Genomic DNA, 17,321 nt, shown 5'->3' on the forward strand with positions numbered 1-17,321 from the left:
ATCAGAATACCTCTGTGAGCCACTACTGCTGGACTTAATCAGATTCTTGAGATTTTCCTCTTTCTAACAGTATGTAACATGTCCAAGTCAACTTGATATTTTTCACTCAAAATTAGTTAAAGTGTGTTAAGCCCTTAAAATTCCAAACTGGCTGGTGCAGTTACAGTACAGAGTAGCTCTCCACTGCAGCTAGTATATCTCCTAAAGGTGTCTTTAAACCAGTGTCTTGCCTGCCTCAAGTCCAAAACATATCAGCAAAGCCTTAATTTTGGCTTGAGACAGCAGAAAATGTGCAAATAATATGAAATATTAGCGAACATGAAACTTAAAATACAGGAAAATGTCTATGAATGTACAGTGCCACTGCAGAAAGCTGGATTGGTTTAAAAATGGGATTTCAAATGAGTGAAACTAGATTATCTGTGCAACAACTCCCTCTTTTAAAAAGCCTATAACTTAAATACTACAAGCCTTGATTTTCATACAATACCTCATCAAATTAACCTGACACACCAGATGGATTTGTCTCTCACATCACACTGGATTCGCCAGTGAAAAACAAGGAAACGGGCGTATCCATCTGCTTTGCAAGGTTATCATCAAATAATGCTGCTTGTTAAAATACAGTGGCTGATTGAAAATGTTTGTGGCTGGTAGACATGTGAATCCACAAGCCCCAGTGGCAGGTCGAAAACAATCAGTTGAAAAAGTTACATTCCAACCCAGCCACTTTTGGTGGTCAGTGCATCTAGGTCATTCTCTACAGCACAAAAATGATGTTGCTGCCACCCCTAATAGTTTCAAGATTATAGTAGTGTTTTTGAAATTTCCCCTTGTGGGACTAATAAAGGAATATCTTATCTTATCTTAATTTTATTTCTATTTGTCCTCATTGTTTACAACTTGTGTGTGTTATTCCGGCATCTGACCACAGGATGTCGCCACTGCTAAAAAGATGCAGCAGCCTCACCACAGAGAAGACAACAAAAAGGATGGGAGAATGCTCTCACTTTTATTTTTTTAATAGGCAGGCCATTATTTCTAAACTGGTGTAGGCTACTTAGATGATTCGAGACGGGGACATTTCTACAAGTGTCTGCAGTAGCATCCACTGTGACTAACAAGCTGGGAGGTAAATGAGTGCAGAGGGATGCTGAAGACGGCTGCTGCTGCTGTCACCAGCGGAGCTCACGTAAAGGACGACAGATAGCAGCCAATGTGTATGCAAACAAGCCATTTACAGTCTCTACAAGAAGACAAGTTAACAGAGCACCGGATATCCAGGGTGTTAAAGGACGCGACAACCATATGTGCAGTCTTGAGGTAATTTTAATTTCATTTTAGTGAATTTCAGTGCACGTTACAACCGCTTAGAGACGCTTTGTTAGCCATTTATTGTTAGCTTACTGCTGGTTACTTAGCTTACTGATACAGCTAACTTGTTTAGCATTGTTAGGTGTAAGATAGCATCCGTCTACTTAGGAGACAAACTCTGATAGTCTTGTGAAATAAGAAATGTGTATTTCTAAGCAGAAGAGTAAATACTTACGCTAACGTTAGTCCAGCTAGTTTCAGCACCTTTTCCGTTAATGTTATCCATAACAGGTTTCCATGGAAACGTAATAAAAGTGGAAGCACTGTAAATTTTCGTTTTGTGCTTGTTGAAAATTTAAAATTACTGACTCATTACTTATTTAAAAAAAATATATCTTTTTCTGAAGGAAAGAAACATATGCTCGTATTGCTGTAATTGAATCACAAACACATCTTAAGGCCATGAACACAACTTTTTTGTAGCTACGCAAATGCTTTATAACAGATAACGCTATTTTTTCAACGCACTTTTACATGCTTTTATAACGAATAGCGTTGGAAATGTACTCAGACCGAATACCTTATGTTTGTGTTACATGGTGTAAATAGTTTTATTTGCATGCTTGTTTACATTAGTTCCAGTTTAAACTTGCTCTCCTTGTAGATGTCACGCGAGATGAGATTCTGTTGTTTGTTTCTGTTCATATGAAGCAAGTTTATTATTTGTAAGCTTGTAACAGAGGTCAACCAAACTAACTTTAACCTTTTTTGTAAGCTGTGACTCAAAACTAATCATATTGCACCAGTCCTTGTATGGTGTTTTAAGTCACAGGTGACAGGGTACTCAACTTTTTTCAAGAAAATATTCTTAATAGCAATAGTTTACAATCCAGTAGAGAGAATAAGAGGTCTCTCTGTACATAGGATTGTAAACCAAGTGTCTCTGGATTGTCATCAGAACAAGCAATTTGTGTGCTTATTCCTAGCATTAGCAGGCTATTTTCACTGCTTAATGAGCAGAGGTGGAAAAAGTACTCAAGTGTGCTCAGGTAAAAGTACTCTGGTTAAAATTAACTCAAGTTAAGGTTTTGGTCTTTAAATCTACTCAAGTAAAAGTAAAAAGTATTTGATTTAGAATTTACTTTAAGTACTGAGTATCCAACTGAGTACCTAGTAATTGTTGTTAGTCTCCTCTGGAAGGATTAAAGCAGGGAGTCAATCTTATAGCAAGGCACTGCACACTAATTAATAATATCAATAATGCACTTTAGGAGCATCTAGAGTCACAGGTGAAAACTGTAACTCAGTGCACAACTTTGCTCATGGTGCAGCTGTATCTCACATCAAAAACAACAACAGTCCAACAGAAAGATGACCAAAGGAACTAAAACATGAATCACTGTACAACTGGCAACATCAAAATGTGACTAAACACATGTAGAAACTGTGCCCAAGGGCATAATGGGGAACTTGAACGACACATCCCCCCACATTTAAAATCTCAGAGCCAGAGCTTTTGCTCAATATACTGTTTATATAGTTAAACTGACACTGGTGGATTAACTCTGTCAAATAACTCCCACACTGAAGTGCATTTCACTCAGAATGGAGTTAAAATTACTCTTTGGAAGTTAAAATAAAATCAGAAATATTTAACCCCAAAATATCATCACTCAAGTTTTTTGTTGTTTCCAGCAACTGTTTTGGGATGTAATGTGGAATCAATCTCTCACTATGTTCCACTGTGTAGTCAACAGAAGGGGAAAAAGTACAAAATTATTGTACTCAAGTTAAAGTACAGTCACTCTGGTTAAAACTTACTTTAGTAGAAGTAAAAGTACTGATTTTAAAAAGTACCCAAAAAGTACAAGTACCCAAAACACTTCACAATTACAATAATTTTATTCAATGTAATCAGTTACTTTTCACCTCTGTGACTGATACTGTGGAATGGTTAATTGAGTTGCCAGCCCTTCTCTGCTTCCTGGCATGTGTAAACAAAACATTTTAGCCAGCTAACTAGAAGACTTGTCCTACTACTCGTTATCACAGCCCCAGCTCCCTCAGCCATCCTTACTTCCATGTGTCCTTACAACATTTACCCATAACATTAGAAACAACAACAACAGTACAAGGGAACATTTGATTTAATGATGTCTTTAATAACCTTTCTCCCTCATGACAACTGTCTGACACCCAGTACCCAGTAACCTCTCATCTAGTCTAGAAACGAGCTTGAAGCCTTTGAGACATGCTGTTCCAGTCCGGTGAGGGTGGGCCTGTCCATCTGCACGGTCTCACCTCCTAGCACAAACGTCACAGCAGAAGAAGAGACGTCCCCCTCACCCCACCATACCCTCAGCCGGCCAACTGTAGTGCTATTATAGTTCAAGCAAAGGCTAATTGTTGTTCACTTACAAAGGATTGCACAGTCCAAGTCTTTGGACGGTTATGCTGTGTCTTTCTACTGTAAGCGATATTAAGAGCAACATTTGCCTCTATGCAAATATGATTCAACGTCGGCTTGATGTCTGCTGGCAGCAGAGTTTTTGAAAGAACTTGTATAGTGGTTTCAGCTGTTTCTCTTGACTTTTTTTGTCCGTAGAAAAGAAGATGGCACTGCTTGTGGTTTTTGCACTTTTTTGCCTCTTCTGCTGGGTCTCCTTCTACTTTATCTTGTGTGTGGTTAACGGGTCCAGGAGCTATGAGTGGAACTGTCGTCTCGTCACACTGGTACATGGCATCCTAGCAGTCTGCATCACATCATATATAGGCTATGTGGATGGACCCTGGCCTTTCACACATCCAGGTAGGGGCTTACCAAGTCATTAATGTGTTGTTAAAGAATCCACAAAAACAGGTTTGAAAGACTAAAATATTGGAATAAAGTAGACAAATACTGTTTTACAAATTCTAGAATATGTAACAGTTATAGAAATCTTGAAAATTTCTTTAGCACTGCAGCTAACAAATATTTCTTCCTCCCTTTAATGTAACTACTATTACTTGTATTAAAATATCTTTAATTAAAGAACATTTTTCCTGCCATTATTGTCTAACTCCTTAAGTGGTACATTGCCTAGCCTGTCTCAAATGCACTTAAAAAACTTTAAAGGTTTCTTTAAGCCCTCCAGGATAAAAGACGTATTTTCTTTAATATTGTGAGTGCATGATTTTTTATTTATTTTTTTTGCTTGTATTATTAAAACATCTGTAAAAATGTTGATCCTAAAACAGTTTTGTGTTTCTGTCCACGTATACCAGGTACCAAGAACACTCCTCTGCAGATGAGTGCCATGATAGTGAGCCTTGGCTACTTCATATTTGATATGGCCTGGTGTGTGTACTTCCGCACAGAGGGACCCGTTATGCTGGCCCACCACACCATGAGCATCCTGGGAATCCTGCTGACCCTGTGGCTGGGGGAGTCTGGCATTGAAGGTTGCGCGGTTCTCTTTGGCAGTGAAATTACTAACCCCCTACTGCAGGCACGCTGGTTCCTCAAACAGACGGGACATTACAGGACAGTGCTGGGGAACGTTGTGGACATCTCGTTTGTGCTGCTGTTTGTGGTGATGCGAATCTTTGTGGGAGGCACAATGCTGTACTGTGAGCTGATCTCCCCTAGACCAAGATTCTTTATCAAGTGCGGGGGAGTGGCAATGTATGCTCTGTCCTGGGTGTTTATGGTGGACATTGTTCGATTTGCAATTCGGAAGAGCAAGAGCTGGCACAAGCAGGGACACCAACAAGAGACAGTGGCAGCTAATGGCTATGAAACAAAGAACGACTAAAGTAAACTGATGTGCATTTTTGTCCAAGTTTTTTTCTTTGGACTTAAAGGAGGGACACTAAAAAATAAGAACATTTTGTTTTTTAAACTAAAACTAAAAAGGGATATTTCTTAGTCATAGTTTTCTATGTTTAGAACTATCATGTGACACCTGCCTGTGCATTTGAAAAATAAATTTGTATTGCCAAAATTGCAGCTGTACACATGATAGTCTGTGATTGATTAATGTAGATAATGCCACTCAAAAACGAAACACTTTCTATAATCCCATGAACAGATGATGCTTACAGTGGCCTATCCATGTGACATGTTGCTTCAATGGAAAGTGAAGTGTTAAGATAATGGACAGTTTTAGGGCCCTATGATTTCCGCGTTAACGGAATCACAAAAGGAAATTGTGGAATTGAATGAGTCTGACTGAAATGCTGTGTTTCTTTAGAAAGAGGAACGTACAGTGCTTAACAAATTTATTAGACCACCTGGCATATTTGTCTCAAGACCATCCAGCATCATGAAGTGCTTTAATGTGGACTCTATCATTTTCAGTGAGCTCTCCATGTTTTACCATTTTGAACAGGAATGAGGGATTTCAAACTGAATTCACCCAAATTTGAGCAGGCTCACTAGGCTTCTCTGACAAGTCAGAAATGAATCAAGCACAACATTCAACCACTAAAACTCATTTTTCTGTTCAGGAATGCAAGTAAATAAGTATAATTTGACATATTAATCAAGAAATTTTAATTGACTTTACTATTTTTTCAGTTTTTTTTGTAAATCAGTAAATTTGAAAATTCATAGATAACAATAATAATTATATTTTAGCATTAAAAATATTTGGGTTAAAGAGCTTCTACATATTGGTGTATTAACCATTGCAGAAACATAAAAAATGATTTTGGTAATTACCAATACTGTTAAATTAGGGCAGCATATGGGCAGGGAATATGTTCTAGGGGATCACCAAAGCAGGGCACAACTTGTGCCTCACTTCATAAACAGTCACCCTGCCCCCTCCTGAACAATACAAAGTATGTCAAAGCAGCTGCACGAAACATCGGCAAAAATCATATAGCTCAACACAGGGCAGTACCGTGCGACATAATGTTGCACCTTCAAGAAAACTCATCCATGCTTCAAGTTATTTTACCTCACCACACCAGAGAGTCATGGAGAGAGAGATGTGTGTCTGTGCGAGACACACAGCTGAAGTCACTCACCCTCAAGACCTACTCACCCCTCGAGGGCTTCAAACTCAAGTCGGACGGACTCGAGATTTTATGAAGTCCCGTAGTCTAAATGATGTTATATTTGAGTATAATCCTGTAAATACTGTAGTTCCCTTTGGTTGCTTAAAGAGCCAACACGTGTCTGCATGAACGTACCGTTCTGATATGAGGCAAACAGACGGACAGCGAGGACGGAGGGAGATGATAAGAGAACTGTGACAGTCAGGAGTAGAACAATGCATCAATTTACAGTTATTTCTATTAAATTAGTGAACATTTTATTCATTTACATAAACAAGACCCTCTTTAATGGTAAAATTAGTGTAAAGGTTAAAAAATAGAATTCAAAAAATTAAAACGGAATTTGGAAAGAAATACAGCGGAATTTGGCAAAAATAAAACAGATTTTCATAGGGCCCTACAGTTTACATGTTACACCTGTGGTGCTCGTAAAACTTTTCTAATGATATCGGAGAGTGAGGGATTGTTGGGTCCTTTTGGCTTGTGAAACACTGAGCAGGTGTTAAAGGTATACTCAGGGAGATGAAGTCATACCAGAAAGTCTGAGTGGGCTACCGGGATAGGAGTGCAATCTGTTGTTTACTTCGTGTAATGTAATTTAAAGAAAGTCATCTAAGCTTTAAACTACTGTCTGAAGTACTATTTAGAAAATTCATTTATTTATTTTAATTTGTTTGTGTAAACAAAATTGTCCAAGGGTAGTTTTACACTGGAACTGCTATCATTTTGCAGTCTATTTTAATATATATGTTAACTATAAATATTTTCATGTGTTTGATTTGAAGTTTTTTTAAGTGCACATGCATGGCACAAACCTCAGTGGCTTTGCTAAATCTCTAAGACAAATTTCAGACAGCATGTTTCTCTCTACACCAGTAGTTCTCATTAAATCTAAAAGAATCACATTGCACTGGGCAGTGTAATAATGTAATACATGGTGGGGCAGTGTTTACCACCGTCGCCTCACAGAAAGAATGTTCCTGGTTTAAATCCAAGTTTGCCAGATCCATTCTGTGTGGGTTTTGCATGTTCTATCCATGTATACGCCTCCTCCTACAGTCCAACTAGACTGCTCAGTAAGCTGATTGGTGACTCTAAATTGCCCGTAGATTTGAGTGTGAGCATGACTGGATGTCTCAATTTCAGGCCTGCAAACACAATGGTGTTTAGATGTATAATTTTTTTGGCAAGTATTAGGAATGTACAATATTATCAGCATGATGTCAGTATCTGCAGATATTAGCTCATTATATTAATTATCTGTTTCAGCAGGTATTACAATTTCTGCTGGTATTTACAACTGAAAATTTGGCTGTGAACATCTGCTTATATCAGCTGTAAATATCTGCCATATATACAGATTATTTTGTGGGGTCTTAGGCCTCAGTCAATTGAAGTCTGTTTTCTTGTTAATCCTTCTTCCTTTCTTTGTTCATTCTTAAACTTTAAGGTGTGGTTAAATGAATGAAGTTTTAAGTCTGCACTACATTGATATATCAGTACGATATCTGTATTGTCTAAAATGAATTTGTAAATATCAGGATATCTACAAAAATCCAATATTGTGCATTCCTAAAGCATATGCCACTGTCTGTAATGACCACAGTCTCTGGCTGACAGGATAGAAACCTGTGCAATCATGCATTCATTAGCATAGTTTGTTTTAGATTTCCATATAAAGCCTTAACACAAATGAGTATTATCTGAATATCTAGGGCTGAGAAACAGTTATTGATGTTTAACAATGATAATGCAATGATATTGAGGTAACCATTTTGTTCAGGAATTTTGTTTTCCTCTTAAGCAATTTTTAACATACAAAAATAGTTTTTTGTTTGTTTTTATTTAAAAATGTGTAGGGTTTCTACTTTTGTGTTTTTTACTGAATTGTTTTCGGGGAAAAAAAAACCCATCTAAATACTGTGATCGATTTTAAGTAATATGGTCCAATCAGAACACAGAAGTGCATCATGTGGTTTAGTCAGCTCATGACTAGATTTGATATGAGAAATGACAAGCTACCAGCTTTTGTCTCTGGGTTCAGACTTTATACTAGAGTTATTTTTATTATGAACTTATGTATGTTATGTCCTCGAACATGGGTACCTGCAGTTTAATGTCTGTCCTCCCTTTATTTTGATACTTATATGTAATAGAAAATATGATGTGCTGCTTCTGCACATCTGTTTACCTGCTTCCATATTTCATCTAAGAAAGCAACTCTAACTGGTGTGCCTTAGTTTTTTGAATGTACTTTCCTAAAATGTGTGCATTTCTCTCTGTCTTGTGTTGTGCTGTGACCCCTCTGGTGTAGAAAAAAGATGAAGAACCACTTTCAGTTTGGGCCTTTATTATCTGCCTTTGTAATGAAAGGGTGAAATTAAATAAAGATGTGATTGATTGTATGCATGCATGTTTAAAGCTATGAAACACGTTTACCAAGTTAAGCTAAGGGATGAGCTGCGATTGTGTCATAAAACGCCACAGCTACTCATATATACACTGTTATTACACTGAGACTGAAGTTACCTCAGCTGTCCACATGATGGTGTCATATCAGTTATAAATGAATTGCTAGCCTGGATACAAGAGTCTTTTGGAGGTGCTGGAATAGAGATGCCCAAATAACAATATTTAATTAAGTAACAAATACTTAACAAATGTTAGAATTTACATAGCTGTATAACACTGTGAATAATACCGTATGGCCCTTGTTAATATATACTGCATATTCAGTGGTGTAGTTCAGGTTATACCCAGGTATACAGAGTATATCCACTCATTTTTCCATCTTAATAGAGTATACCCACTTTGCAATCCTCTCTCAGAGGATGACAAAGACAACAACAAGTAATCAAAGTACACTTGTGCATTGCGTTGTAATACATTATCCCTAACACTAAGAAATTGTTTATTCAAAATGCATTATTATGTGTGTAGTTGTCTCAGTCCATAGTTGTTCAGCCAGTGATGATGGTGAAATTGGCTCTTATATTACTGTTAATTTTATGATTATCTTTACCTACTGAAGCATTAGAAGTTAAGTGGCAATGTAAAAATACTAAAGGCCTATTTCAAGGTTAACTTAATATGTAAGATGATCTTGCATGTCTATGTTTATAACCTATGACTGTTTTCTTTTGTGGGGTTGGCCACTTAATATGGGGTATTTCTAAAGAGTATGCCAACTTCATTCTTAGAGGCCTACACAATAACCGGTGCATGCCAATCTTAACATAACCTAGTCTATAGCATTGGTAAGGTGGAGGTCATAAACTAATTTATCCTCTTGGTTTGTTGTAATTACTAAAATGCACATGTACGCTAATTGAAAAACGTATACTCTAAGGACTGTTAATGGAATCAATACATATTGACCATGCTGGTTGCACTGGTTATGGATTTTAGCATTAAGTGTTTGTTTATAGATAACTGTCAATGTAATCAAATACTAGGACATGCAACGCATTCAGGTACTTTTATGTATTTTGCTTTTTCATCTTGTCATTTTGCATTCTATAACCAGTAATACCAAATACATAAACAACCATATATGAAGGGACACACACATGCTTGTGTCTTTCAAGCCGTTTCTCTAGAAGGGTTAAATATGTTTCAAAGAAACCATGGATCATGTTCAGATTGAGCTGTAGGCTGTAAATAATGAACATAATGACTGTTCTCTCAGTCCCAGACCAACCACAGACAAGACAGCCATGGAAATCATAAAATAATCATACAACAGCTCACATAATTAAAGGGAGTCAACCACCAGAAGAAAGTGCCTCCTTACAGGCACTTTCAAATACAAATTTCTAATATATCAAAGTAGATGTCTGTTTTAAAACCAATACATTTATTGTTTATTGATTGGTTACCAACAGTATGTTGTGACTATGTATACTACAATGACAAATAACTTCTGCTGCTGCAATTGATAAATACGGTTAGAGCAGCTTAGTTTGGTCAACAATAAGTGAAACATAATAGTGAGAAGCTGCCAGAGATCGAAAGGGAGGATTTCCAACAGTCTAATTTGCCATATACAAAGGGAAAAAAAATCAAATGAGAGCATTTAGGAAGCTGACTCCAGGTTTACCCCATTGAAACATGTTTAAAAGTTCCTTTGACTCCAGATAAAGTCTCATCTCATTATCATTATTATTTAATTAGTTTTTAATCAATGTATCAAAACTGTGACACTTTTTTCCTAACATCTTATAAATGTGCTTATTTCATTAAAGATCATAAAAGGCCACATTGCCGTTTTAATACAATATGACTACTTGTATCAGCGGCGGCTCACTGTAACTGTTAAAATATATCATATTTTCAGCTTCCCCAACACTACACAGAAACAAAATGAGTTTTTTTCGTCTCCCGGCGGAAGTGGTTAGTGGAAGCGCTAGTGGACTCCCAACAGCTAGCTGGCTAGGGCGTTGCTAGCGGCAGAAAGTGGGATTTTTGGTACCTTTCCGCAAGTTATATTCTTGTACAAATAACGTCTTGCGGTGTAAAAAAGTGCGTTTCATGTTTGCTAAAAGTTTTACAGCGTCTCTGTGGGTTTTTCGTCGTTGTTTACAGAGGAGTGGTGTTACTTTCTGTCCCGTTAGCTGGCCACATAACTAGCCTGCTCGCATCCACGGGAATTCTGCCGAGAAACGACTGAATTCTGGAAACATGGAGTCAAGGAACGTCGCGCTGTGCTAACCGACTTCACTGGATTTTCTCTCGTCAAGGAGACTTTTTGAAGGACAAAACACGGAGACACATCGCCTGCCAGTCAACATACATGCCGTGCTGTATATATATGTTTCGGTGTTTGGCCGGCTCATTGTTGTGAACGGGAGTTTGCTTAGTTTGCACTCGAAACAAGAGCATACGAAGCAAAGTTTTTTTGCTGCAAGAGCTCATCTGTTTTGTTAGCTGGTAGCTCGCGAGCAAGCATACCCATGAGAAAGCATATTTAAGAAACAAGAAACGTGCTTTTTAATCGACCGTCTAATCTGTTTTGTTTCGTATCTTACGTCAGTATAATATTAGCTGCAGTTGTTTTGCTAGTGTGTAACACGGGTCGTTTAAAGCTCGCTATTGAGCGATTCTCATGGTCACGGGAGATTCGTCCCCACAGCCTCAGACAGGCATTTCTGGGAGCAGGGAATACCAAATGGGACTGGAGGAATTTTCAGCATCTTCAAAGATCATTTAGGAACCGAGGCCATTCAGCCGAGCCAGGGTGGTGGCAGACGGACTATATCGCTGGGCCGAGGTGTCTGTTACATTGCAATACGGATTGTTTACACGTTTCACATCGGCGGAAAACGGGGATGTGAATGCACAGGATCCATACACGAGGAGTTCTTGAATGCACAAGAACTTGCGCCAGCTGGTGCAGTGTATTTATTCTTGTAGCCAAAATATTGTTCATTGCCGGGGTAGGATATCATCTGACTGTGCAGCTAATATATCAGAGGCCCTGATTAATTTTTAAGGTCTGCACTGTAGAAATCTTTCTCACTGCTGTTACATTTTGACAAGGACTGTCGGAGAACAGATAGCATTTAGGCAGTATTTTGTCCCCTGGAGTGTTTGGACGTGCCAGCTGTGTCCTACATTGATTTATGTTCAACAGCACCAGTCTTTAATTCCTTGCCTACTTCAGACGAATGCCAGAGAAGGACGCGCCACTAAATCGCCTCATCACACTCTGGAAAATGTTAATCGGATATAATTTGCTGCAAATCTAGAACCGGAAGCCCAATGAGTGACACACAGTCCAGCTTCACTGACAGGTACAGTATGCATCAACATTTATGCTACATTAATGCACTGTTTGTACTTCCTGTGCACATAACTTTGGAGCAAAACATACTATTTTGCAGCACTTTCTTGATTAGGCGATGATTATATGGATCTGACTGAAGCCACTGTTTGATGAAAACATGTTTGACATGCTCCAAGCAAAGCACTTCTTTGTGGTGATGTGCTCAGTAATAACTGGGTTATACAATCTAATTACTAAGAAAGGACATCAGCTCTTTATGGAAACTCTGCTGATCTCAGCATGGGGAAAGGAGTCCTCTGCAGACAGTAAAGTACTACTTGTCCATGAAGTGAGAAGGCCACTGCCACTGTCTGTGTGTGCGTGTTCCAGGGAACAGCTGCCCTATGACCCTTGCACACCTTTCAATATCACTACTACCTCTAAGCCTTTAAAGCTAACCTTCTCCTTTACCTATTAAAACAATCTCTGGATTTAGACAAAACCTTAGCTTTGTGGAGTAATCACCTTATCCAAGGCATCTGTTAACTTGAAGTCAAAGGTTGTACACTGTTGCTAAGATCAGCTGGCTAAATAGAGTGTCATGGCTTGAAGATCAAGCTAAATAGTGGAGAGGGATCAGCCTGTCCCATCCTAATCCACTGCTCTGTTGTTGCATCATTATGAGCATGAATTCGGCTTTGTTTTTGTACCTGGAGAATAAAGAGGTTTCTATTCTCAGTTTGATGTACTCTGGCATTGAAACAGAGAAGTGAAGCTGTTGTGTTATGTTATGCCTGTCCCACCTGAATCCCACATACCTGCGAGGAGAGCAGGCCAATACAGTGGAATGTGGCTGTTGGATTTTCAGGGCAGAAGGGAGCTTTATTGCACAGGTTGGGATCTGAAATATCCTCATGGGCTAGGGCATGAGCTAGAAGCTAAAGCCCAGCCCCATTTTACATGACCCCCCTCCCCCACTGCAATGATGGCAACAGTGGCTGGCACCAACTGTTATTGTGGTGCTCTTTATTATGTGCCATTTGAGACAGCATTTCCACAGCACTTGTGTAGCACTATTTACAAAAGTTGCATGTTTAGCACTCAGCATCATATATCTCTTTGCTCTTATCAGAAATATAAGGCAATACTTTTACGTAATGTAGGACACTGTTAATCGCATTTGATTGCACTTGAGGCCATGAAGAATTGCTCTTGTTGCATGCAAGTGAAGTGTATCCTGGCCCACTCATATTTGCATCTGGATGTTAACAATTTAAGCAAAGCTTTTGGGTTGACATCCTTTTAGTGAGTTTGTTTCCACCTGAGATGGGTGTGTCCTTTATGTCCCATCTTTTTCTTAACTATTAGATGATGCAGGCTAGAGAGCAAAAGAATATGCAGCATGCAGATCATGCAAGCAGTCGTGCCTGTGCTTTTTTATCACCAAAAAATTTGAGTTGGTGTGTGATTAGAATGATTTGGAGAACCGCAGCAGTATTTATGGTTGTTTACCAAGTTGGCTGATTATACGTTTTTAATTGGTTACTGGTGTGTTGTGAGTCTCTCCCTCCCTCCCTACCTCCTCTAGTCAATATCCCTGTCCTTGCTTTCTCCCCCACCACTTTGTGTTATGCATTTTGTTTTTGCTCTTTTGGCTATGGTGGGAGCATGCATCCAACATCTATTGGGGCTGGGCTGCCCACAGATGGGTCAGTTTAGTGTGCTGTTAGCCCTTTGTCGTAGAGTTCTGCTGATCTCCACGTTTTTTTCCCACCCCCCCTCCCTGAGGCCCTCCCGGGAAGTGGTGCTGGTGACATCACTAATAGTAAACAATAGCTTTCAGTGGGAGCAAACTGGCTGTACGCTGTATGCTCCTCTGCAGGTCTGTCAGTGTAGGTCAGGTACATGCAGGGAGGCTAGTCAGAGTATGTCCTAATACTAACTCTGCTAGAGGAAAAGGTTTCGATTAAATGGCTACATAATTAAAGATGAATCATTAGGCTTTATGGATTTAGCGATTAGGAGAATTTGCTGAATATTAAATTCCAAAATGCCTACATCAGCTTAACAGAGCTCATGGAGAAATCTTAAAATTGCTTATTTTGTACAATGAACAGCTTGACAACTTAAGAGCATTTAATTTGAAAGTAAACAGAAAAAACAACATGAACATGTATGAATTTAAAAAATCATTTAAATAATGACTTAAATTATTTACAGTTGTAAAGATCGTTGTGGGTTGTTTTTATGTATGTAGGCTTGGGTTGCCACAATACCAGAATCTTGAACTTTGATGCTCTTCTAGTAAAAATCAAGCCATACTGATGCCTGTATTATTACCATGGTAACAAATATAGAAGGCCTAGACGCCCAACATCAGGTGTCTTGTATTCAACAAACATTGCAGACAAACTCCTGCTCCAAATTGTAAAAATATGCTGACCACATCTTGGTATGTAGTGCAATCTAGACGTGTTTTGGAATTCACCTAAGTCTTTGATGGTTTCTTACCCCTTCAACACTCTTTTTTGTTTTTAATAAAGTTTAATAATAGAGTTTTTGTGCTTTTTTTAATGTATGATCCATGGTATCTAAAAGTAACAGAGATTGTTTTATTTTACAGTCAATTGGGATGGGTGGTATTATTGGCATGAAATTGGTACCGGCTGATATTTGACTAAAAGATTTGATATTGTATTGGCAGATAAAAAAAAAATATACCCAGATTAACTACGGCTGTAAATGTCAGCAGTATAAATTAGCGATGAATGGATTGTGAAAATAAGGGGTGATGCTATAACCAACGTTTAAAATAACAATTTGGCTGATGCCGATGTTTTTTTTTTTACTTACATTATTCACACTAATATTATTTTTTATTGATTTTTGTGATTGTTACATTCCTCATCTAGGCCAGGGACCATAATTATTATCTCATTGTTGAACAACAGTATTATTCTAGTCTTTCTTTGTATCACTTGGGAGGGGATTAATCCAACTTTAAAAAACCCAGAGTAAAGCTTCCTTTTTAAACTTATTTCAAAATGAAAGATACAAAAAAAAAAAAAAAAACAACTGCAGCATAGCATCTTTGGCCTGAAATAAATAACTACTTTCTTTTTTTCAAATCAGCCTCAACGTAAACTGTATTGTTACAAACGAGATAGAATCCTATATCTCATTTAAAAAGAAATTGATATCAAAATGGATAAATTACCCAGCACTTCTCAAAGTCTACTTCTTGTTAGATGCAAGGCTTTTTTTGTTTGTTTTTTAAAGAATTAGCATGTTTGCCATGTTGCAGCTCTTTCTGTCTCTATTCTCATCCAGGATATGAGAGGCAGCAGTGTTGTGCATACCAGGTGTGCGTAAAGCTGCCTTTGTGCAACAGTGTTCTTGTTTGGGGGCTGTGCTCAGAGTCAACCTCCGAGCGTAAAAGGACATTTCTGAGTTTTTAACCAATGAGAGCAGCAGATGAATCAGCTGCACGGACTACTTTTGTCAGTTGATCAAATGGAGAGAGAAATGTGATAAAGTTTTGAAACTAACCACTCAGTGTTTCCCCTACCATTTTATTGGAAGGGGGGCCTGGCCTGCCAGCAGCACCCTCCGCCCCCTTGAACGTCAAGTCAATTTTATTTGTTTTTTCTTTAAAGCGCCAGATCACAACAGAGGCCATTTAAGGATAACTTTCCTATAGAGCAGGTTTATACTTGGTCCTTTTATTAAACAAACTAAATAGCCCAAAGTTATTTATCTTGTTTATATGAATGTATTTAATTTCTAAGTCCTGGTTTTCTGCTCTTTCCCTCTTACTACATGAGCAGAGCAGCGCAAACTGCTCACTGAGCAGAGAGCCCCACCCCTCCTCTCTGTGTCAGAGCTGCAGTCACTCAGTATCATGAAAAAGAGTTCCCCAATGCAACTGATTTATCCTCAAAAGATGTGTATGAACTGATGCCCTGCTTGTTCTACGTCTGAGATAGTTAAACAAGTGCTGAATTTCGGTGCAAGATTGCAGCAATTGTGCACAATTTATTAAATTCTCACAAATCTAACACTTGTAATGCAGGTAAAATCCTGCAATCACCCATATAAATACAATATTATATATGTGTATATATATGTATATATATACATTTATATATGTATATATATATGTGTATATATATATATGTATATATATATATACATATATATATGTATGTGTATATATATGTCTGTGTGTGTGTGTGTATATATATATATATATATATATAATAAAATACAAACCGGCGGGACACGTGGTCAAAATCAGCGACAGTGGGTCCATGTCCGCACGATCTCCCTCTGGTCTTCTCATCACAGCAGGTAGAAATACGCACGGCCCTTCACAGGTGTGTGGGGGCAGGTGAGCCGTGAATATCGGAGGGGATCAGTTCCTATACAGACTGACAAGGCTGTAAACCAAGGGGGAAACACTGCTGCCTTGTAGTTGAAGTTGCACAAAGATCGTAGTCTGCAGTATATGTGGCGAGTGTTTGTTTTTGTTCCAAGAGGTTTTGCTTTAAATGCGCTTTTTCACAAGCGGGGCTCCAGACTGCCCCTAAATGGTTGCATTTTGCCCCTAAAATTTGAGACAGTGCGAGTAAGTTTTTCATCTACTCGCCCATGTGCGACCAGTAAATTTGCCGATTTAAAAAAATTGTATGAAATATTTTTTATTGCTGACAAACTTCTGCTCCACACTTCAGCCCAGTTGTTGGCGCGAATGCACAAATGAGCTGGTTTGCCAACCGACATTAACTCCAAAAGAAGAAGAAAGGAGACAAACACCAAAGAAGAAGAAGGCAGGCAGGCAGGCCAATGTGTGTGAAAGCAGGGGGGCGAGGTGAGTCTTGGGGCTATCGCGCAAATTTACAGGTTTCACATAACTCTAGTAAACAATGAACAATAGCAGAAGGACTTTCGGTGCTTACTTTCTCCCCACTAAAACCAGTGTGCCAGAGGAGACAAATCCTGATAATGAGTCCGACTTGTTTTGTGAGGAAACGGTCATGGCGTAAAAAAGGTAGGAAATTCTGTTTTTCGGGATGAGTGGCTTGCGTGAGTTCACCTGACTGAAGTATTTCAGGGAGACGAATTCAATGAACTGCAAATTCTGCTGTCGATACCCACAACATGCGGGGAACACAAAATTTGCTGATAATTCTGGCACTAC

At 38.5% G+C, this 17,321-nt stretch overlaps 2 protein-coding genes across 4 annotated transcripts in view; both read left to right on the forward strand.

Annotated features, from left to right (window-relative positions):
* Positions 1-1,065: 1,065 nt before the first annotated feature.
* Positions 1,066-5,824, forward strand: tlcd5a (TLC domain containing 5a). The gene is made up of 3 exons (XM_041801994.1): positions 1,066-1,323; positions 3,920-4,123; positions 4,579-5,824. The coding sequence occupies exons 2-3, from the start codon at positions 3,928-3,930 to the stop codon at positions 5,106-5,108; spliced, it is 726 nt and encodes a 241-aa protein (XP_041657928.1). The 5' UTR covers positions 1,066-1,323; positions 3,920-3,927; the 3' UTR covers positions 5,109-5,824.
* Positions 5,825-10,759: 4,935 nt separating this feature from the next.
* The window catches only part of arhgef12a (Rho guanine nucleotide exchange factor (GEF) 12a), a 60,771-nt gene continuing 54,209 nt past the window's right edge, over positions 10,760-17,321 (forward strand). For all 3 annotated transcript variants that reach the window (XM_041801913.1, XM_041801922.1, XM_041801930.1), the window contains exon 1: positions 10,760-12,149. In XM_041801913.1, coding sequence (XP_041657847.1) covers positions 12,118-12,149 — 32 coding nt within the window. In that variant the 5' untranslated portion in view covers positions 10,760-12,117. The remainder of the gene's footprint in view (positions 12,150-17,321) is intronic.

Source organism: Cheilinus undulatus, linkage group 2 (assembly GCF_018320785.1).
Source record: "Cheilinus undulatus linkage group 2, ASM1832078v1, whole genome shotgun sequence".
In the NCBI taxonomy this organism is placed as follows: Eukaryota; Metazoa; Chordata; class Actinopteri; order Labriformes; family Labridae; genus Cheilinus; species Cheilinus undulatus.